At 43.9% G+C, this 19,895-nt stretch overlaps 1 protein-coding gene across 1 annotated transcript; it reads left to right on the plus strand.

Annotated features, from left to right (window-relative positions):
* Positions 1–568: 568 nt before the first annotated feature.
* LOC115175062 (PR domain zinc finger protein 1-like) lies at positions 569–18,910 on the plus strand. Its single transcript, XM_029734221.1, has 7 exons — positions 569–858; positions 2,943–3,221; positions 11,792–11,911; positions 13,746–13,998; positions 15,775–16,814; positions 17,125–17,253; positions 17,724–18,910. Exons 1-7 carry the CDS (start codon positions 832–834, stop codon positions 18,036–18,038), a joined length of 2,163 nt encoding a protein of 720 aa, XP_029590081.1. The 5' UTR covers positions 569–831; the 3' UTR covers positions 18,039–18,910.
* Positions 18,911–19,895: the final 985 nt, after the last annotated feature.

Here is a 19,895-nt window from a genome sequence, read left to right on the forward strand (position 1 = left end):
GACGCCTTACAAGTCCTCAACTGGCAGCTTAATTAAATAGTACCCACAAAACACCAGTCTCAACGTCAACAGTGAAGAGGCGACTCCGGGATGCTGGCCTTCTAGGGTTATAAGAGTTATAGGGTTATGAGAGTTATAAACCTAGCCTAAATAATTGTCTATAGGCAGAACTTGTAGCAAACACTTACATTTAACCTCGAAATCATGGTTAAGGTCGTCGTTTGGAAACGAACCAAAGTCTCGGTTTCAATTTGAATTCAACTCTCTGTTTCAAAGAACTGACAAGAAAATGTGGATTTCTTAGAATCCTTTCAAACAAACACTCTCGTAGCTCCACTGTTTCCATGAACCTTGACTTAGGCCTACAAAGACAACCTAGCACAGTATCCTTGGGGGGTGGGGTCAGAATCCCAGAAGAATATAATGGAGATAGATGTGTCTGAACCGGAACATGTCTGTGTGACAGGAGACGCACCTCCTGGAGAGAAAGCTCTTGTTGTTTTATCTCAGCCCTGATACCCCGGGGCAGAGAGTGAGTGAATAAGCGATAGATGAACAGATCACTGCCCCCAAGGAGGAGTCATACACAGAGGAGAGAGGGCGGGAGGAAGAGAGGGGGCAGACCCACACACGCACCAGAGAGAGAGAGAGACACCACTGTCACTCAGTCTCAACAGGTACACGCATGATACAGACCTCACCAGACAGAGAGAGAAAGAGAAAAGGAAAGAGAGAGAGAGAGCAAGAAGAGAGACAAAGAGATAGAGAGAGAGGGAGGGAAGTAGAGGGAGCACACTCAGACACTGGAGGAGGACACAGATAACCTGTCCTATGTGTGGGTCCTCTCAAGGCTTCACAGTAAGTATTCATTCACCATCACCACCCTCTTCTTTGTTACCAGGTGTGTGCGTATGTGTGTGTGTGTGTGTGTGTGTGTGTGTATAAATGAGGGTTTCAGTCACAAAGTTGTTTTCAAACAGCACAGATTTCACTTTGCTCGTCTCATTCAAAAGGTCTTATTTTGTTTAATTTGGTACGACAGTCTTACAAGGATACAGAGATTGTGATATTGGAGTTGTAGGCTTTCATGAAGTTTCTGAAAGCCTGTGTTTTTAGTCACTCACGACACAGATTTCACATTATTCCTCTAAAGTTCATGTGGCGATGTTTTCTCAGGAGGCCACAGCTGTGTGGCTTTGAATCATCATGCATCGATTTCAGAGTTTATTTTCTGCTATGTCAGTTTCATAGTTTCATGGTTTCATAGTGTATTTTCTGCTTTGTCAGTTTCGTAGTTTCATGGTTTCAGAGTGAGCTGTCAGTGTCCGTTGTGAGTCATTCCACTCAGCGGTGGTGCCCTACACACATTGTGAAATGTCATCCATCAATGTGTACAGTTCTAGAGAAGATGTCATTATTTGTGTTCTAATTCATTATTGCTTATTGCTATTATAAACTGGTTACCAACATATTTAGAGCAGTAAAAATAAATGTTTTGATATACCACGGCTGTCAGCCAATCATCCTTCAGGGCTCGAACCACCCAGTTTATAATATGATATCACTGGTGATATAAAGTGAAGATGGGAAACTTCCACTTTATCTTCCCTCAACTGGGATAAAAAGACAAACTGGTCTGTAGCTCAGTTCGTATAGCATGGCGCTTACAACGTCAGGGTAGTGGGTTTGGTTCCCAGGACAACCCATATGGAAAATGTATGCACAAATGATTGTAAATCCCTTTGGATAAAAGCAACTGATAAATGGCACATAAAACCACCAGCTATCTTCTGATTGTATTCCACCCAAACTTCTGCGTTTACCTGCAAAGACGCTATATGGATCTAGGATTAGCATTTTTCAGACTAACTCCATCCAGTCTTTCTGTGTTCATGGCTTTGTCCAGTCTTAATTAAACCCTTTTCACACTACTGAGTGGAGTCGGGCCAAGTTGTACTCCACTGGCTTGGTCCTGCATCCATCATAGGTGCCGGAACCGGCCTGGAAAGGACAATCTGAAAAGAAAATGTCCAGGTCAGAACACCACAGGCAGACACAGAGAGACAGAGAGACAGAGAGGCAGAGAGACAGAGAGACAGAGAGACAGAGAGACAGAGAGACAGAGAGACAGACAGACAGACAGACAGACAGACAGACAGACAGACAGACAGACAGACAGACAGACAGACAGACAGACAGACAGACAGACAGGTAACTGGGACAAGAGCCAGGTCCCAGTCAGTATAGAGAGGAAGTCTGGGCTGATTCACTGGTTTCCTCCTTGTGAAAGTGGTGGCTGACGCTCCTTATTTGACGTGCACAGGAACCTCTTCCTGAAACCTGGGGTCCTGTTTTGGACGCTTACAGGATGTTTGGAACAGGGGGCAGCGATGGTGGGGTGGATGGATGGTGGAGTGGTGGAGGGATGGATGCTACCCTTTGAAGTTTGTTTCTGTTAGTGTTCGGTGGGACACTTAGTTAGGGTACCCCCTCTTTGACTGGTCGACAGCCCTCGTATCCCGCTGTTATCTCCTTCCTCTCTGTCTCACACCTCGGCCTCCTTACTTCCAAATGTAGCTCTATTCAAGCAGAGGAGAGCTTCCTCCTTCAGCCCCCTTCATCCGCTGTTTGTTTTCCACAATGGTTTTCCACTGCTTAGGACAGCAGGAGAGAGAGAGAGAGAGAGAGAGATAGGAGAGAACCTAGAAAAAAACAAGGAGACGATTGAAGAACAGGGGAACAGAGGAACAGAAGAACAGAAGAACCGAAGAACAGGAGAACAGGAGAACAGAGGGCAAAAAAATAAATAAGGCAGAACTTGAAGAGATAAAAGAAAGTGAAAACAGGAAGTCCATGACTTCCCTGATTACTTGGGCTATTGCACATTAGAATGATCTTATCTTCTCATTATCCCATTCTTATCCTTCTTCTATCTCTTCTAGGCCTCCTCCCAGCACAGCACAGCCATGTTAACCTCAGATAGCTCCCCTTCACCTCACACCACAGTGGTCACCACCCCGACCATGTCGGACTCAGACCCCCAGGACCCAGACATGACCCACTGGAGTGAAGCTGAGTTCCAGGAGAGGTGCACTTACATTGTGAAGGACCACATGTTGGATGAGGAACCGGAGAACCAACCAGAGAACCAGGACAAGACCAAGGCTGAGAGGTCTCTACCCCGAAACCTGGTCCTGAAACGCTGCCCTGACTCTGCAGAGGTATTCTGAACACCACACTTTCCTGTATATGGGGGATGTATTTTATAAGTGAGAGCTGAGAGTGAGAGAGTGTTGGCATTTGCATGCAGGTGTGTGAGCGTTTGTGTTTTTGTGTGTGTGTCATAGAGTGAGTGGTCATGCATGATGTTTCTTTGTGGGGGCCTTCTAGTGTGTGTGTGTGTGTGTGTGTGTGTGTGTGTGTGTGTGTGTGTGTGTGTGTGTGTGTGTGTGTATGCAACTGTGTATGTTCTGTGAAAACTCCACTTCCATCACTCCGACATCCTCCCATCCCCTCCATCCTTCCCCGGGGGAGGAAACGCTTGACACACCGTTTTCTAATTCCAGCTTTTCCTCTGTGTCTCTTCCTCGCTGCGTACATCTTAAAGGAACATACAAAGGCAATAGACAATGAGCGCATCCCAAATGGCACCATATCCCCTATGGGCCCTGGTCAAAAGTAGTGCACTATAAAGGGAATAGGGTGCCACTTGGGACGCAGATTCTGTCTTCACAGCCTTAGGTCGCTATGATTAGTTGTTACTTTACATTCCCGGTTCCCATTGTCCCCTACCTTACCATTAAACCGTAAAGCGGAGACACTGAGACCCACCTCCTGTATCTACGCCCCTCGGATCGGTCCCAGGAGAAGTGGATCTGCTAGTTTGATCAACATGAAAGAAATAATGTGGTTGTGTGGTTTGATGTTTAAGGGGCGAATCCTTAACTTGTACTTAAGTAGAATTTTCACACAGTCATGCAATGATGTCAATGGGAGACTAAGTAAATTGTTTTACTTTAAGCAGAAGTTAGGATTCCCCCCTTTACTGAACAGGAGACTGAATGAGGCCATTATTTGAATTCTGTCCAAATGGTTCCTTCCTAACACCCTTCCTTAACGTTATCCCAGATCTAAGGTGATTGGATAGGTGAAAGTGAGGGGTTCCACTGAATCGATGTCATCTGTCCAAATCAGTGATAGCATCAAGGGAGGTAGCATGTATTTTAAGAGTATTCGAACATGACCCGAATCAAAGTGTGTCTAATCTAATGGCATGGGCAGCGTTTGTCAATGTGAATGTACGATCACTTGTTGAAACACTTTGACTTGGTTCAAGTCAGGGTCTTGTCCCTGTTTGCGAGGTGTGGGCTCATTCAGTCAGTCAGTGCACTGGCATCAGTATGGGGATTACTCCATGCTCGGTGATGCTGCCTGCTGCTTTGAGAGGATACATTTCACAAACAGACAGTGTAATCCACAGGAGGCTGGTGAGGGGAGGATGGCTCATAATAATAGCTGGAATGAAGTGAATAGAGTGGTATCAAACATATGGTTTCCATGGGTGTGAAGTTGTTCAATACCATTCCATTCATTTCGTTCCAACCATTACTATGAGCCCTTCCTCCCCAATTAAGGTGCCACCAGCCACATGTGGTGTAATCCCTAGAATGAGGGAAAAGTGGTAACTCTCTGTAAAATCAGAGGAATGTGAGTCCAGGTGTGTTCAGGTAAATACCAGCATCCCTATCACCCTCTAATGATGTCTGTCTGGAGTCTGGACTATGCTAAAGACTAGGGGGAATTACAGGTGTAGTCTGGGGTGGTATGGGACTAGGAGAGTCCATCCACCATTCAGACAGCAAGGAAAGTAATAGACTGACATTTAACTGAAAAATAGTATATAGACAATATAACTCTTATCTTGTGTGTGTGTGTTTGGCTTTACTATCCTTGTGGGTACCAGAAGTCCTCACAAGGATAGTAAAATAAGGAAAATTCTGACAAGTGGGGACATTCACAAGTGGGGACATCCACAAGGAAAAGCCTATTTTAGGCTTCGGGATTAGGTTTAGGGTTACAATTAGGGTTAGGTTTAGCGGTTTGGGGTTAAGGTTAGGGTTATGGTTAAGGGTTTATATTATATATATATATTATATATATATATATATATACACAAGTATTCATACAGTACCCCTTGACTTATTCCACATTTTTTTGTGTTACAGCCCTAATCAATCTACATACAATACCCCATAATGACAAAGTGAAAACATGTTTGTAGAGTTTTAGCAAAATGTGATGATAATGAAATACATAAATGTCGAATTCACATAAGTAATTTTCTAATTTTTATTAGGATCCCCATTAGCTAACACCGTAATGCTAGCTAATCTTCCTGGGGTCCAACACCAATTAACAAGACTTTACAAACAACCACAAATCAAGACTTCATAAACATTCAACAAGTAGACAATACAGACAATTAAAATACCTGACAGGAAACACATTTAACATTCAGTTGATACTTTCTATTTCCTGTCTAGTCATATGGTCTATCGCATTAGATGTTCTTTCTATTTCCTGTCCAGTCATATGGTCTATCACATTAGATGTTCTTTCTATTTCCTGTCCAGTCATATGGTCTATCACATTAGAGGTTCTTTCTATTTCCTGTCCAGTCATATGGTCTATCACATTAGATGTTCTTTCTATTTCCTGTCCAGTCATATGGTCTATCACATTAGATGTTCTTTCTATTTCCTGTCCAGTCATATGGTCTATCACATTAGATGTTCTTTCTATTTCCTGTCCAGTCATATGGTCTATCACATTAGATGTTCTTTCTATTTCCTGTCCAGTCATATGGTCTATCACATTAGATGTTCTTTTTATTTCCTGTCTAGTCATATGGTCTATCACATTAGATGTTCTTTCTATTTCCTGTCCAGTCATATGGTCAATCGCATTAGATGTTCTTTTATTTTTTTCTTGAAGGTGGATTGACTTTTTGCCTGAGAAATATGGATTGGTAAAAAGTTCCATTCAGCTATGGCTCTATATAAAACTGTAGATTTAAGGCGATTCGTTCCTGGTTTGGGTTGTTTTAGCTGCCCTGAATTTGCCTGTCTGGTTTGGTGGTTATGGGTGTTGATAGTATGTACTGACTGGACTGAAAAATACTGTGTTTAAAAAACAAAATACAACATTCCTAAAGAAAATCAGAAGACTGCATAGTAATTCGTTTTTAACATGAAGCCATGAGAGATTCTGATGCATTTGGATAATATTCATACGGATAGAGCAATGAAGAGCTAATCTGGCAGCCCTGTTTTCAGCGATATTGAGCTTTTTTACATATCATTCTTTGCTGCAGATGACCGTATAACTGGACAGTACTCTAAGTGTGAAAGGACCAGGGATTAAAATCACCTGATTCAGGTGCCACATGTTAGAATCCCCTTTGGCAGTGATTACAGCTGTGAGTCTTTCTGGGTAAATCTCTAAGAGCATTCAACACCTGGATTGTGCAACATTTTCCCATCATTATTTTCTAAAATCTTCAAGCTCTATCAAATTGGTTGTTGATCGTTGCTAAACAAGCATTTTCAGGTCTTGCCATAGAATTTCAGGTAGATTTAAGTCAAAACTGTAGCTCAGTAACATTCACTGTCTTCTTGGTAAGCAACTCTAGTATAGATTTGGCCTTGTGTTTTAGGTTATTGCCCTGATGAAAGGTGAATTCATCTTCCAGTGTCTAGTGGAAAGCAGACTGATCCAGGTTTTCTTATAGGATTTTGCCTTTGCTTAGCTTCATTACACTTCTTTTTTATCCTGAAAAACTTCCCAGTCTTAACGATTACAAGCACACCCATAACATGAGGCAGCCACCACTATGCTTGAAAATATGGAGAGTGGTACAGTATGCAGTAACGTGTTGTATTGGATTTGCCCCACACACAACACTTTGTATTCAGGACAAAAGTGAATTGCTTTGCCACATTTTTTGCAGTATTACTTTAGTGCCTTGTTGCTAATAGGATGCATGTTTTGGAATATTTGTATTCTGTTCAGGCTTCCTTCTTTTCACTCTCTCATTTAGGTTAGTATTGTGGAGTCACTACAATGTTGTTGATCCATCCTCAGTTTTCTTCTATCACAGCCATACAACTCTGTAACTGTTTTAAAGTCACCATTGGCCTCTTGGTGAAATCCCTGAGCGGAAGGACGCCTGTATCGCTGTAGTGATTGGGTGTATTGATACACCATCCTAAGTTTAATTAATAACTTCACCATGCTCAAAGGGATATTCAATGTGAAGGTTTGCCCCATTCTGAGGTCCTGAGTGCTCTGGAGCAAGTTTTCATAAAGGATCTCTCAGTACTTTGCTCCGTTCATCTTTCCTTCAATCCAGACTAGTCTTCCAGTCCCTGCTGCTGAAAAACATCCCCACAGGATGATGCTGCCACCACCATGATTCACCGTAGGGATGGTGCCAGGTTTCCTCCAGACGTGACACTTGGCATTCAGGCCAAATAGTTCAATCTTGGTTTCATCAGACTGGAGAATCTTGTTTCTCATGGTCTGAGAAACCTTTAGGTGCCTTTTGACAAACTCCAAGCAGACTGTCAATGTGCCTTTTACTGAGGAGTGGCTTCCATCTGGCCACTCCACCATGAAGGCCTGATTGGTGGAGTGCTGCAGAGATGGTTGGGTTTCTGGAAGGTTCTCCCATCTCCACAGAGGAACTCTGGAGCTCTGTCAGTGTGACCATTAGGTTCTTGGTTACCTCCCTGACCAAGGCCCTTCTCCCCCAATGGTTCCGTTTGGCCGGGCAGCCAGCTCTAGGAAGAGTCTTGGTTGGTCAAAACTTCTTCCATTTAAGAATGGAGGCCACTGTGTTCTTGGGGACCTTCAAAGCTGCAGAAAAGTGTTGGTACCCTTCCCCAGCTCTGTGCCTAGACACAATCCTGTCTCGGAGCTCTACGGACAATTCCTTCGACCTCATGGCTTGGTTTTTGCTCTGACATGCACTGTCAACTGTGGAACTTTATATACACAAAAGTGTGCCTTTCCAAATCATGTCCACTCAATCGGATTTACCACAGGTGGACTCTAATCAAGTTGTAGAAACATCTTAAGGATGATCACCTGAGCTCAATTTTGAGTCTAAATACTAATGTAAATAAGGTACATTTGCAAATATTTCTAAAAAACGGTTTTCACTTCATCATTATGGGTTATTGTGTGTAGATTAAGTGGGAAAAACAATATTTAATCAATTTTAGAATAAGGCAGTAACGTAACAAAATGTGGAAAGAGTGAAGGGGTCTGAATACTTTCTGAATGGACTGTATTATACAGCATACATACAACCCTGTATCTATCTTCAAAGGTGACAGTATGAGTCAGCAATTACCATGACTATAGGTCCTCTAGGGTTTAGTGCTGTTGGTTTCCCGATATGATAGGGGTGTGTCCAACAACACCCTATCCCTTCATCCCCGCCCCGGAGGCTAGAGACAGTGGGGGTAAGTTTCACAATTAACACCTTCAGGAGCGAGAACAAGAGTTATGTTCTGATTAACTCATGAAATATTTACGGTGTGAAAGAGGCCAGCTCTCCGTTTCACACTCTCAAAGTGAATGCCAGTTGTCATTGAGAAACTCTTTTCATAAAAGCTACCTCTAACCTGTCTTTTTCTATTGGCTTGGTTTACTTTATATGTGCTGAAATGGTAGTCTGGGAAAGTCTTCACACTTCACACAGTTTGGATGAGATGATTGAATTACGTGTACAGTGCATTTGGAAAGTATTCAGATCCCTTCCCTTTTTACATTTTGATACGTAACAGGGCTTATTCGAAAATGGATTAAATGACTTGTTCCCCCCATCAATCTATACACAATACCCCATCATGACAAAGCAAAAATATTTTTTTGTTAAAGAAAATTCACATGTATTACTATTTTTAAACTGAAATACCTTATTTACATAAGTATTAAGACCCTTTGCTATGAGACTCAGGTGCATCCTGTTTCCATTGATCATTCATGAGCCGATTCTACAACTTGATTGGAGGCCGATAGAGTGGACACGATTTGGAAAGGCACACACCAAGAGCCTGATGGTCACTCTGACAGAGCTCCAGAGTTCCTCTGGAGCTCTGTCAGGAGCTCTTCTCTGAATGTCCTTGAGTGGCCCAGCCAGAGCCCGGACATGAACCCGAATGAACATCTCTGGATAGACCTGAAAATAGCTGTGCAGCAACACTCCCCATCCAACCTGACAGAGCTTGAGAGGATCTGCAGAGAAGAATGAGAGAAACTCTCCAAATACAGGTGTGCCAAGCTTGTAGCGTCATACCCAAGAAGACTCGAGGTTGTAATCGCTGCCAAAGGTACTTCAACAAAGTACTGAGTAAAGGGTGTGAATACTTATGTAAATGTAATATTTCAGTTTTTTATTTTTAATAATTTTGCAAAATGTTCTAAAAACCTGTTTTTGCTTTGTCATTGTGGGGTATTGTGTGTAGATTGATGAGGGGGCAACATTATTTCATCCATTGTAGAATAAGGCTGTAACGTAGTAAATGTCCTAAAGTAATGATGGACTGTCGTTTCTCGTTGCTTATTTAAGCTGTTCTTGCCATAATACGGACTTGTTCTTTTACCAAATCGTCTGTATACCACCCCTACCTTGTCATAACACAACTGATTGGCTCAAACGCATTATGAAGGAAAGAAATTCCACAAACGTTAACAAGGCACACCTGTTAATTGAAATGCATTCTAGGTGACTACCTCATGAAGCTGGATGACAGAATGCCAAGAGTGTGCAAAGCTGTCATCAAGGCAAACGGTGGCTACTTTGAAGAATCTCAAATATGAAATATATTTTGATTTGTTTAACACCCTTTTGGTTAATACATGATTCCATGTGTTATTTCATAGTTTTGATGTCTTCACTATTATTCTACAATATAGAAAATAGTAAACAGAAAGAAAAACCCTTGAATGAGTAGGTGTGTCCAAACTTAACTGGTTCTGTATGTGTATGTATATACAGTTGAATTCGGAAGTTTACATACACTTAGGTTGGAGTCATTTTGACTTTTTTGACCAAATTTCTTGTTAACAAACTATAGTTTTGGAAAGTCGGTTAGGACATCTACTTTGTGCATGATGCAAGTAATCTTTCCAACAATTGTTTACAGACATGTTATTTTATTTATAATTCACTGTATCACAATTCCTGTGGGTCAGAAGTTTACATGCACTAAGTTGACTGTGCCTTTAAAAACAGCTTGGAAAATTCCAGAAAATGATGCCATAGCTTTAGAAGCTTCTGATAGGCTAAGACCTCAGAAAAATATTTGTAGATCTCCACAAGTCTGGTTAATCCTTGGGAGAAATTTCCAAACACCTGAAGGTACCACGTTCATCTGTACAAACAATAGTACATAAGTATAAACACCATGGGACCACGCAGCCGTCATACCGCTCAGGAAGGAGACGCGTTCTGTCTCCTAGAGATGAACGTACTTTGGTGTGATAAATGCAAATTAATCCCAGAACAACAGCAAGGGACCTTGTGAAGATGCTGGGGGAAACAGGTACAAAAGTATCTATATCCACAGTAAAACAAGTCCTATATCGACATAACCTGAAAGGCCGCTGAGCAAGGAAGATGCCACTGCTCCAAAACCACCATAAAAAAGCCAGACTACGGTTTGCAACTGCACATGGGGACAAAGATCGTACTTTTTCCTCTGGTCTGATGAAACAAAAATAGAACTGTTTGGCCATAATGACCATCATTATTATGTTTGGAGGAAAAAGGGGGTCGCTTGCAAGCCGAAGAACACCATCCCAACCGTGAAGCACTTGGGTGGCAGCATCATGTTGTGGGGGTGCTTTGCTGCAGGAGGGACTGGTGCACTTCACAAAATAGATGGCATCATGAGGTAGGAAAATTATGTGGGTATATTGAAGCAACATCTCAAGACATCAGTCAGGAAGTTAAAGCTTGGTCGCAAATGGGTCTTCCAAATGGACAATGACCCCAAGCATACTTCCAAAGTTGTGGCAAAATAGCTTAAGGACCACAAAGTCAAGGTATTGGAGTGGCCATTACAAAGCCCTGACCTTAATCCTATAGAACATTTGTGGGCAGAATTGATAAAGTGTGTGTGTGAGCAAGGAGGCCTACAAACCTGACTCGGTTACACCAGCTTTGTCAGGAGGAATGGGCCAAAATTCACCAAACTTATTGTGGGAAGCTTGTGGAAGGCTACCCAAAACATTTGACCCAATTTAAAGGAAATGCTACCGAATACTCATTGGGAACCCACTGGGAATGTGAGGAAAGAAATAAAAGCTGAAATAATCATTCTCTACTATTATTCTGACATTTCACATTCTTAAAATAAACTGGTGATCCTAACTGACCTAAAACAGGGAATTTTTACTAGGATTAAATGTCAGGAATTGTGAAACTGAGTTTAAATGTATTTGGCTTAGGTGTATGTAAACTTCTGACTTCAACTGTATATACATTTGTGTGTTATTGTTGGTTTAGTCTGTATGAAACATTTCCAATAACGTGTTTGAAAGAAAGGAAAGAGTTTCCTGGTGTGTGGCTAGTTAGCTGGAACTACCATAGATCTGACATGACAGTCAGAGGTTGTATTCTACAGAATCTTACTCGAAGTTTTCTCAATGGGCATTCGCTTTGTCATCTAATCTTCTGAATGGTCCGTTGTTTGATGATGTAATTTCCTGTGTGGTACAGGTGCTTGGGGTGACCAGTCGGGAGCTCATTCCGAAGGGGACGCGGTTTGGCCCTCTGGTTGGCCAGAGCTACACCAATGACACGGTGCCCAAAGATGCCAACAGGAATTACTTCTGGAGGGTAAATGAGGGGCATTGTGGGAACTCATTTTGGTCATATCCTGTTAAATTCTTAAAAGGGGGAGGGGGGGGGGCAACAATTGGCACTTGTGGTCTCACATCCTGTGTAATATCTGTGTGTGTTTTTATGCCAGCCGCGTGTCATTTTTTACATTTCCTGTAAAGACTGTGTATGATAATGTGTGTTTGCTCATTGGTGAGAAAGCAGCATGAGGTCACACACACAGCTGTTTAGTTTTACTGACACCATGGTTCTCCTCTCTCTGCTCCTCTCTCTGCTCCTCTCGGCAGTGCCGTGGCCTCACTGCCGGGAAACACATACTGTAGCACACACACAAACACACACTCAAGACACTGACTAAGCAAGGAAGTGGCTTAGGGTCTACGAGCCACGACTTCCACATGCAAATAACACAGCTAACAGGCGTAGGCCTGCAAACAGCATAGTCATGATGACACAGACCTACAGATACAGTCCCGACACAACATCTAAACAACGGGGCCACAACACAGACATGAAATCAACATAGATGACCTAGACACTAAAGTCATGAGTCAATCTGCAAATAACACGGCTTCCAGACAAAGACCAGCAAACAAAGTGATGTAAAGAGCTTAGCAGAGTAAGAGGGAAAGGGTGATAGAGCAGAAAACCAGAGAGAAAGATCCAACTGAATGTAGTCTGAGAGGGACTATTGTAAGAAAACACTGTAATCGGTCGTTGTGTAAATTCGATCGACTTTTTTGCTCTCCAGGAATGTGTAGTCATTTAGGTGCGCAGTATGGGAACATAGGTCTGATTGAAGTTAGAGTGGTATAACTTTGCACAGTCAATTGTGAGCGGACTCGAGTAGAGTCATCATACTGTCATCCCAGTCGATGATCAATGTCAAAAACAAAACCCACAGATTAAGCCCACCCCACCACCACCACCCAAAACCCACAGATTAAACCCACCCCACCACCACCACCCAAAACACACAGATTAAGCCCACCCCACCACCACCACCACCCAAAACCCACAGATTAAGCCCACCCCACCACCACCACCACCCAAAACCCACAGATTAAGCCCACCCCACCACCACCACCCAAAACCCACAGATTAAGCCCACCCCACCACCACCACCCAAAACACACAGATTAAGCCCACCCCACCACCACCACCACCCAAAACCCACAGATTAAGCCCACCCCACCACCACCACCACCCAAAACCCACAGATTAAACCCACCCCACCACCACCACCCAAAACACACAGATTAAGCCCACCCCACCACCACCACCCAAAATACACACACTTTATATGATAGGTAGGACACACTGTTAGATGTTTTTGTAATTTTTCAACAGTAGGATACCGTATAAACTGAATACAGTAGATTACCATAGAATGCACAGTAAAATACTGTACATTTGTTTTACAGCACACTGTAAGACATTTCTGTCATTTCAACAGTGAAACACTGTAGAATGCACAATAAAATGTGTTTTGCGGTATTAATTACGGTGCATTGTGGGAAAATGTTGTGGGCTGGGACAGTCTCTGGCTCATGAACATATTTTAAGGAGTGTCTTGTAAGAGGCTTTATTGGTTGCACCCGTTAGTGAGTGTGCTGTACCAATTTAAGTGATATGTGGTAGTGGTTCTCTAACATTATATTTGATATTGGGGACAGATCAGAGTGGCAGCCATGTCTGTTTATTTTTTTTGTAATGGATGATTGATATCTTAGATTTCAGCACTGGGGGAGAAGGCTGTGTAAATGTAATTTCTCTCTCTCTCTCTATCTATCTATATATATATATATCCCCTCTCTTTCTCTCTGTCCAGGTGTTTTCAGAGGGTCGGTTACATCACATCCTGGATGGCTTGGACGAGGAGAAGAGTAACTGGATGCGCTACGTCAACCCAGCCCGTTGTCACGGGGACCAGAATCTGGCGGCATGCCAGACTGGAATGGCCATCTACTTCTACACGGTGAGAGCCGTGCCACCGGGCCAGGAGCTGCTTGTGTGGTACTGCCTGGAGTTAGCCAACCGCCTCAACTACACACCCCCTGGAGAGCTCGCCACAGAGAGAATTGGTACGTTTTGTAATGCAGAGGTCTGAAACTTGTGGCCCAGGAGCTATCTCCAGCCCGCAAACTGCTGTTTTGTGGCCCCCTCGACTAACATCAGATTCATATTGGAATCAAGCCTGCTACTAATGTACTTAATACATTTTACTACTAGGCCAGGCTAACGGATCCAATCCCATTTCATCCAATCTAATAAGGAATGGGACAATTTGGAGTCTCTGATACTTGTATTCACTGTGGTGAGTGGAGGAGAGAGAAAATCAATATGATCAATGAGTGTTCGGCACAACATGGGAAGAGGAACGGAGCAATTCCTAGAGTTTCCTAGAGCTCTGGGTGGAAGTGGGTGGTTATTCAAAGCCGAAAGCGCTCAGTCAAAGGTCCAGCCGCCTGACACAATCTTTGTGTGGGTGTTGAACCAGTAATAAAAGTCACACCCACAGGCCTTTGTGAAGGTGGGAGACAAAGAAAGGAGAGAACATCTAGTTCCATGTGTCACCAAGAGAGGTTTTGTCTCGACTTCTGGCGAGACCAATTTCAGGTCTCAAAGCAAGGTTTCAGTTTCCTTTTTTCCAATGCACACATACACACTCTCTCTTTCTCTCTCACACACACGCACACACACACACAAACACACACAAGGCTTCTGAGTGTGTGTGTGTGTGTGTGTGTGTGTGTGTGTGTGTGTGTGTGTGTGTGTGTGTGTGTGTGTGTGTGTGTATATAACGCTCTGGTTTCAACTAAGAGTTACTGTATATAACGCTCTGATTTCATTTAACTGATAACACAACTGACAACAAAAAGAATCCAGAATCAAGACTCCATTTGACTAGGTCAGGATGTGACTGTAAAGATCCTTCACCAGCCAACACACACAGCTCTGCTAGCTGGAACTTGTCTCCTATAACCCCTCTCTCCCTCCCTCAGCCTAATCGGGGTCCTGATCAGCCAACTATCGTTTCCCCTTCAGTATCAGCTTCCATAGAGCGCCCGGACAGGTCTGTTAGTGAGAAGCAGACAGCTGACTGACATAGGTCTGAGATCTGAGACTAGTTCATAACAAGTAGAAAACAACTGGTTGAACTGGAGCTATTTCCTCTTTTAGAGTGGAGTGAGAGGCTGAGAACTAGAGAAGTGATGTCATGATGTCATAGATAGGAGCACAGTGGAGAAGGACATGATCTCACACTGAAGGTATGCGTGTCAGGTGGTGTATCTGTGGCGATGGGTTCTACTGTAAAAAGGGACTGACACCGACTCATAAACAATGGGTTCTACTGTAAAAAGGGAGTGACACTGACTCATAAACAATGGGTTCTACTGTAAAAAGGGAGTGACACTGACTCATAAACAATGGGTTCTACTGTAAAAAGGGAGTGACACTGACTCATAAACAATGGGTTCTACTGTAAAAAGGGACTGACACCGACTCATAAACAATGGGTTCTACTGTAAAAAGGGACTGACACCGACTCATAAACAATGGGTTCTACTGTAAAAAGGGAGTGACACTGACTCATAAACAATGGGTTCTACTGTAAAAAGGGACTGACCGACTCATAAACAATGGGTTCCACTGTAAAAAGGGACTGACACCGACTCATAAACAATGGGTTCCACTGTAAAAAGGGAGTGACAGACTGCAACTCGCGATTGTGTCATGTGCATCCCATGCATGGTACAGTTGACTAAACTCATCAAGCTGCAAATGATAGTTTCATGGTACTTTCGTGCAACAACATTTTAGCCTAAGTATGTGTGTCTGTCTTTTTTGTCCCACAGAGCAAAACCAGGTTTGCGGGAAGAGTTCAGGGAAGAGGGGGTACAGCATGTCCGAAATCCTGAGGAAGGAGCCCACCAAGCCCCATTCCACTTGCCCCCTACTCCCCGAATCCACACTGTCCCCAACCTGCAGCCCTGTCCTACCCCTCTGCCCCCGTGTGGTCTACCCCAGCTACCCACCTATCCTATACTGTGGCCCCCCCATCCCCCAAAAAACCTTGGACAGCAGTCCTGTCACCCCCCACATGCACTTTCCTGTCAATCCTACCCCAGGCGTCTCCATTACACCCAAACATTACCCAGAGTCCTCAGTGCCAGGCCAGATGTGCCCCAGTCAACGGTGCAGTCCCTACCTCATACCTCACTATCCACTTGGTCTACGACCTCACACATACCCCCTGTGCAGTGACCGACTAGCTCCACATATACCACTTCCACCTCACATGCTGCCCTTTGAGGGGTACCCACACTTCCTGCACCCATCAGCCAATGGACACAAAGAGCTCCCGGTTTCACTGACCACTACACACAAAGAACTCTCACTTACCAATGGCAGTGGAGGTCTGCCCTTTGCACTGACAAAAAAATACGTAATTTGTTTGACGACCAGTGGGCGCAAACATCTTGGTGACCTTGTACCCTCACCAAAAGAATACCTAAAAAACCTCACTGTGACACCAACAGACAATTTCAGGGACTCTAAGCATGCCCCTGCCAGCAGCACCTTCAATGACCAGCCTCTACCAGTCACCTCCAGGGCCTCATCCATGGCCTCATCCCCTCTCGCACCCAGGGGAGGCTCACCACCGGCAGGCCTGGCTGCCTCCTCTGACTACCTCCCCTCCAAGCCCACATCCGCCCTGCTGAGTTCCAGCCACAGTGCAGAGGAAGGGGTAGTAGTAGACCTGCGGAAGGCCAGACGTGGTGGACGGGTCATCGGGTACAAGACCCTGTCCTACCCGCTCACCCGGAAGAACGGGAAGATCCGGTACGAGTGCAACGTCTGCAGCAAGATCTTCGGTCAGCTGTCCAACCTCAAGGTCAGTCAGTCCCCTATTAAATAGCCAATATCGGAGATCACAAGTACATTATGTTTAGATGATAGTTTATGTTGATAGGACATCATCATTTAAATAGATGTATTTATAGAGTAGTTTGTGGTCATACGCACATCCTTAAAAAGCTAAGGTGCTGGGGTAATTAAGTATGCATGAAAATAACAAAGGCCCGCACACTTTTCATGAAATAGATTTGTCTCATCCAGTTTTTTGTCTTTGCACTTCTTTTATGTTATTTTTAATTCTATCATTCTGTTTCCTTCCTCCTTGCTATTCTGTTGCCTGTCTGCAGGTTCACCTGCGTGTCCACAGTGGAGAGCGGCCCTTTAGGTGTCAGACCTGCACTAAGGACTTCACCCAGCTGGCCCACCTCCAGAAACACTTCCTGGTTCACACTGGGGAGAAGCCACATGAGTGCCAGGTACAGAAGGCTGAGATCTGATTATCTGCTTATCTAGAATATCTCTGTCTGTCTGTCTGTCTGTCTGTCTGTCTGTCTGTCTGTCTGTCTGTCTGTCTGTCTCTGTTTATCTAGAATATCTCTGTTTATCTAGAATATCTATCTGTCTGTCTTTCTGCCTGTCTGTTTCTGTCTGTCTGTCCCACAGTGTCACTATGCCATACCCCCCAGAAAGCCCATGAGACTACAAATCTGTTTGTCTGTGTATGTCTGTCTCTACAGTATCTGTCTTTCTGCCTGCCTGTCTGTTTCTGTCTGTCTGTCCCACATTGTCACTATGCCATAACCCCCAAAAAGCCCATGAGACTACAAAACATTGCTTAATCAAGCTTCTTTTCCAACATTAGCAAGCATGAAATCTTTGCCTTTACGTCAACTAACATTTTAACCTCTCTCATTGCTTTGTGTTCCATCTTTTTCCCTCACTCCAGGTGTGCCGCAAGCGCTTCAGTAGCACCAGCAACCTGAAGACCCACATGCGTCTCCACTCAGGCGAGAGGCCCTACCAGTGCAAGCTGTGCAGCGGCCCGATTCACCCCAACATGTTCACCTTAAGCTCCACAAGCGCCTGCACACTGTCGAGCGCCCACACCGGTGCCCACTCTGCCCACGCTCCTAACTCCACCACTGCCTCCTCCAGGTGCACCTCCAGGGCTTCTGCCCCGCTGGCTCCACCCCCTCAGGCTCCGCCCCCTCAGCTGAAGAGCTTCACTGCATCAACACCGAGATGGAGCAGTTCGACCTGAGAAAGGAAGGCAGAACACTGAAGAAGATGGTGATGGAGGCGGAGAAGTGGAACACCTACATCAGCGTCCTATTGCAAGAGATGAGGACCTCCAGCCACCAAGCGAGCGCTGATAAGAATGTGTTCCTGGAGCTTGGTTTCTACAAAGCAGCAGCAGCAAGGTAGTCCTCGGTCCTTAGAGGTTGTAGCATTGCAGCCGCCCTCTACCTCTGCATGCTGGCCATATCAAACCGGAGTTGGCCATTTAATGTAACAAACCACTAATACCCTTTTCACACTACTGAGCCTAGACATCCCAAGCCAAGCTGTACTTCACTGGCCTGATTGATTATTCATCCACATTATTTCCTGGAAACGTATGCTGGAAAGGACAATGTGAAAAAGAAATACCCGGCAAAGTACAGCTTGGTTGAAAATTCTAGTGTGGAAAGGGTACAAGAGACAGCGCACCTATAATCCATCATGCTGACAGTGGCTGATAGTGACTGTTTGAAGCAAGGCTTTGTCTCCATTACAGGGGTCTTTCCTCAAGGCTATGGGAAGAAGTGGGACAACCATGAAAACCTTATTGTGAGAGCATATTAACATGAGACTTGTATTGTACCTATTAAATCCTCTGCCTTATTGTTAATTTATTAAGCAGCTTATTGTAACCTGAGGAAGCCAGAAAGACAGGGAGATTTGTGATCAAATGTTTATAACAGGGTTCTATTTACTACCATCTGGTTTTATGATTTTGTACTACTTGACGATGTGGAGTGATAACAGAAAAGAGACAATTCATGTCTTACTTTAAATTTGTATGTGTTTATTCACTTTTCTGTGTGTGAGTTGATTTAATGTGCCACATGTCAAAAGAAGTTGTTATCTTGATGAACTCTCCTTCCTACTGCAGTCGCCCACATTGTGTTTCAGAGCTCTGGTAATGAATGACAAGTCGCTGATACATACTCACATGTACGGTCTCTCTCTCTCTCTCTCTCGCTCTCTCTCACACACACACACACACTTCAGATAATCTGCTTTTCAAATCACAACTAATTATTACCGACGTGTGATCAGAATCAGATGTTGATCAGTATTCAGAGTTTGATATGGGATAAGTGTGTGTTGGGTGTGTGTGTGTGTGTGTGTGTGTGTGTGTGTGTTGGGTGCGTCCGTATATGTATTCTCTCTCAAATGTATCACTTCCAGTTGCCAGCAGCAGTTGAACTCATATATACGGGAAACTGTTCACACATGAGATGTTCCTCACTTTCGATCACATACACAACCACCCACAACCACCCACTCTCTATGTCCCACACACTGCTATTGAGACCAATGTGCTGACTCCCCAGAGCTGTGAATGATGAAACTGAAACAGATGAGTAAATGATTCATTTAGTTTCCTGCAACAATCCAGTAAATTGTTATACAGGGTATCGATTTAGACCACAACTTATTCAAAGTTCTGTCCCCACCATTTCCTCTTTCACTCAAGGATACATTATTACGCACACACGCACATCACACCTGATCAGACTGCACACACAAACTAAACACAGAGGGACCAGAAGTCCCCAACTGGCAGCTTCATTAAATAGGACCCACAAAACACCAGTCTCAACGTCAACAGTGAAGAGGCGACGCCGGGATGCTGGCTTTCTAAGCAGAGTTGCAAAGAAAAAGCCATATCTCAGAATGGCCAATAAAAAGAAAAGATTAAGATGGGCAAAAGAACAGAGACACTGTCGCCTCTTCACTGTTGAAGTTGAGACTGGTGTTTTGCGGGTGCTATTTAATGAAGCTGCCAGTTGAGGACTTGTGAGGCGTCTGTTTCTCAAACTAGACATTCTAATGTACTTGTCCTCTTGCT

The sequence above is a fragment of the Salmo trutta genome, chromosome 35 (assembly GCF_901001165.1).
Source record: "Salmo trutta chromosome 35, fSalTru1.1, whole genome shotgun sequence".
Lineage (NCBI taxonomy): Eukaryota > Metazoa > Chordata > Actinopteri > Salmoniformes > Salmonidae > Salmo > Salmo trutta.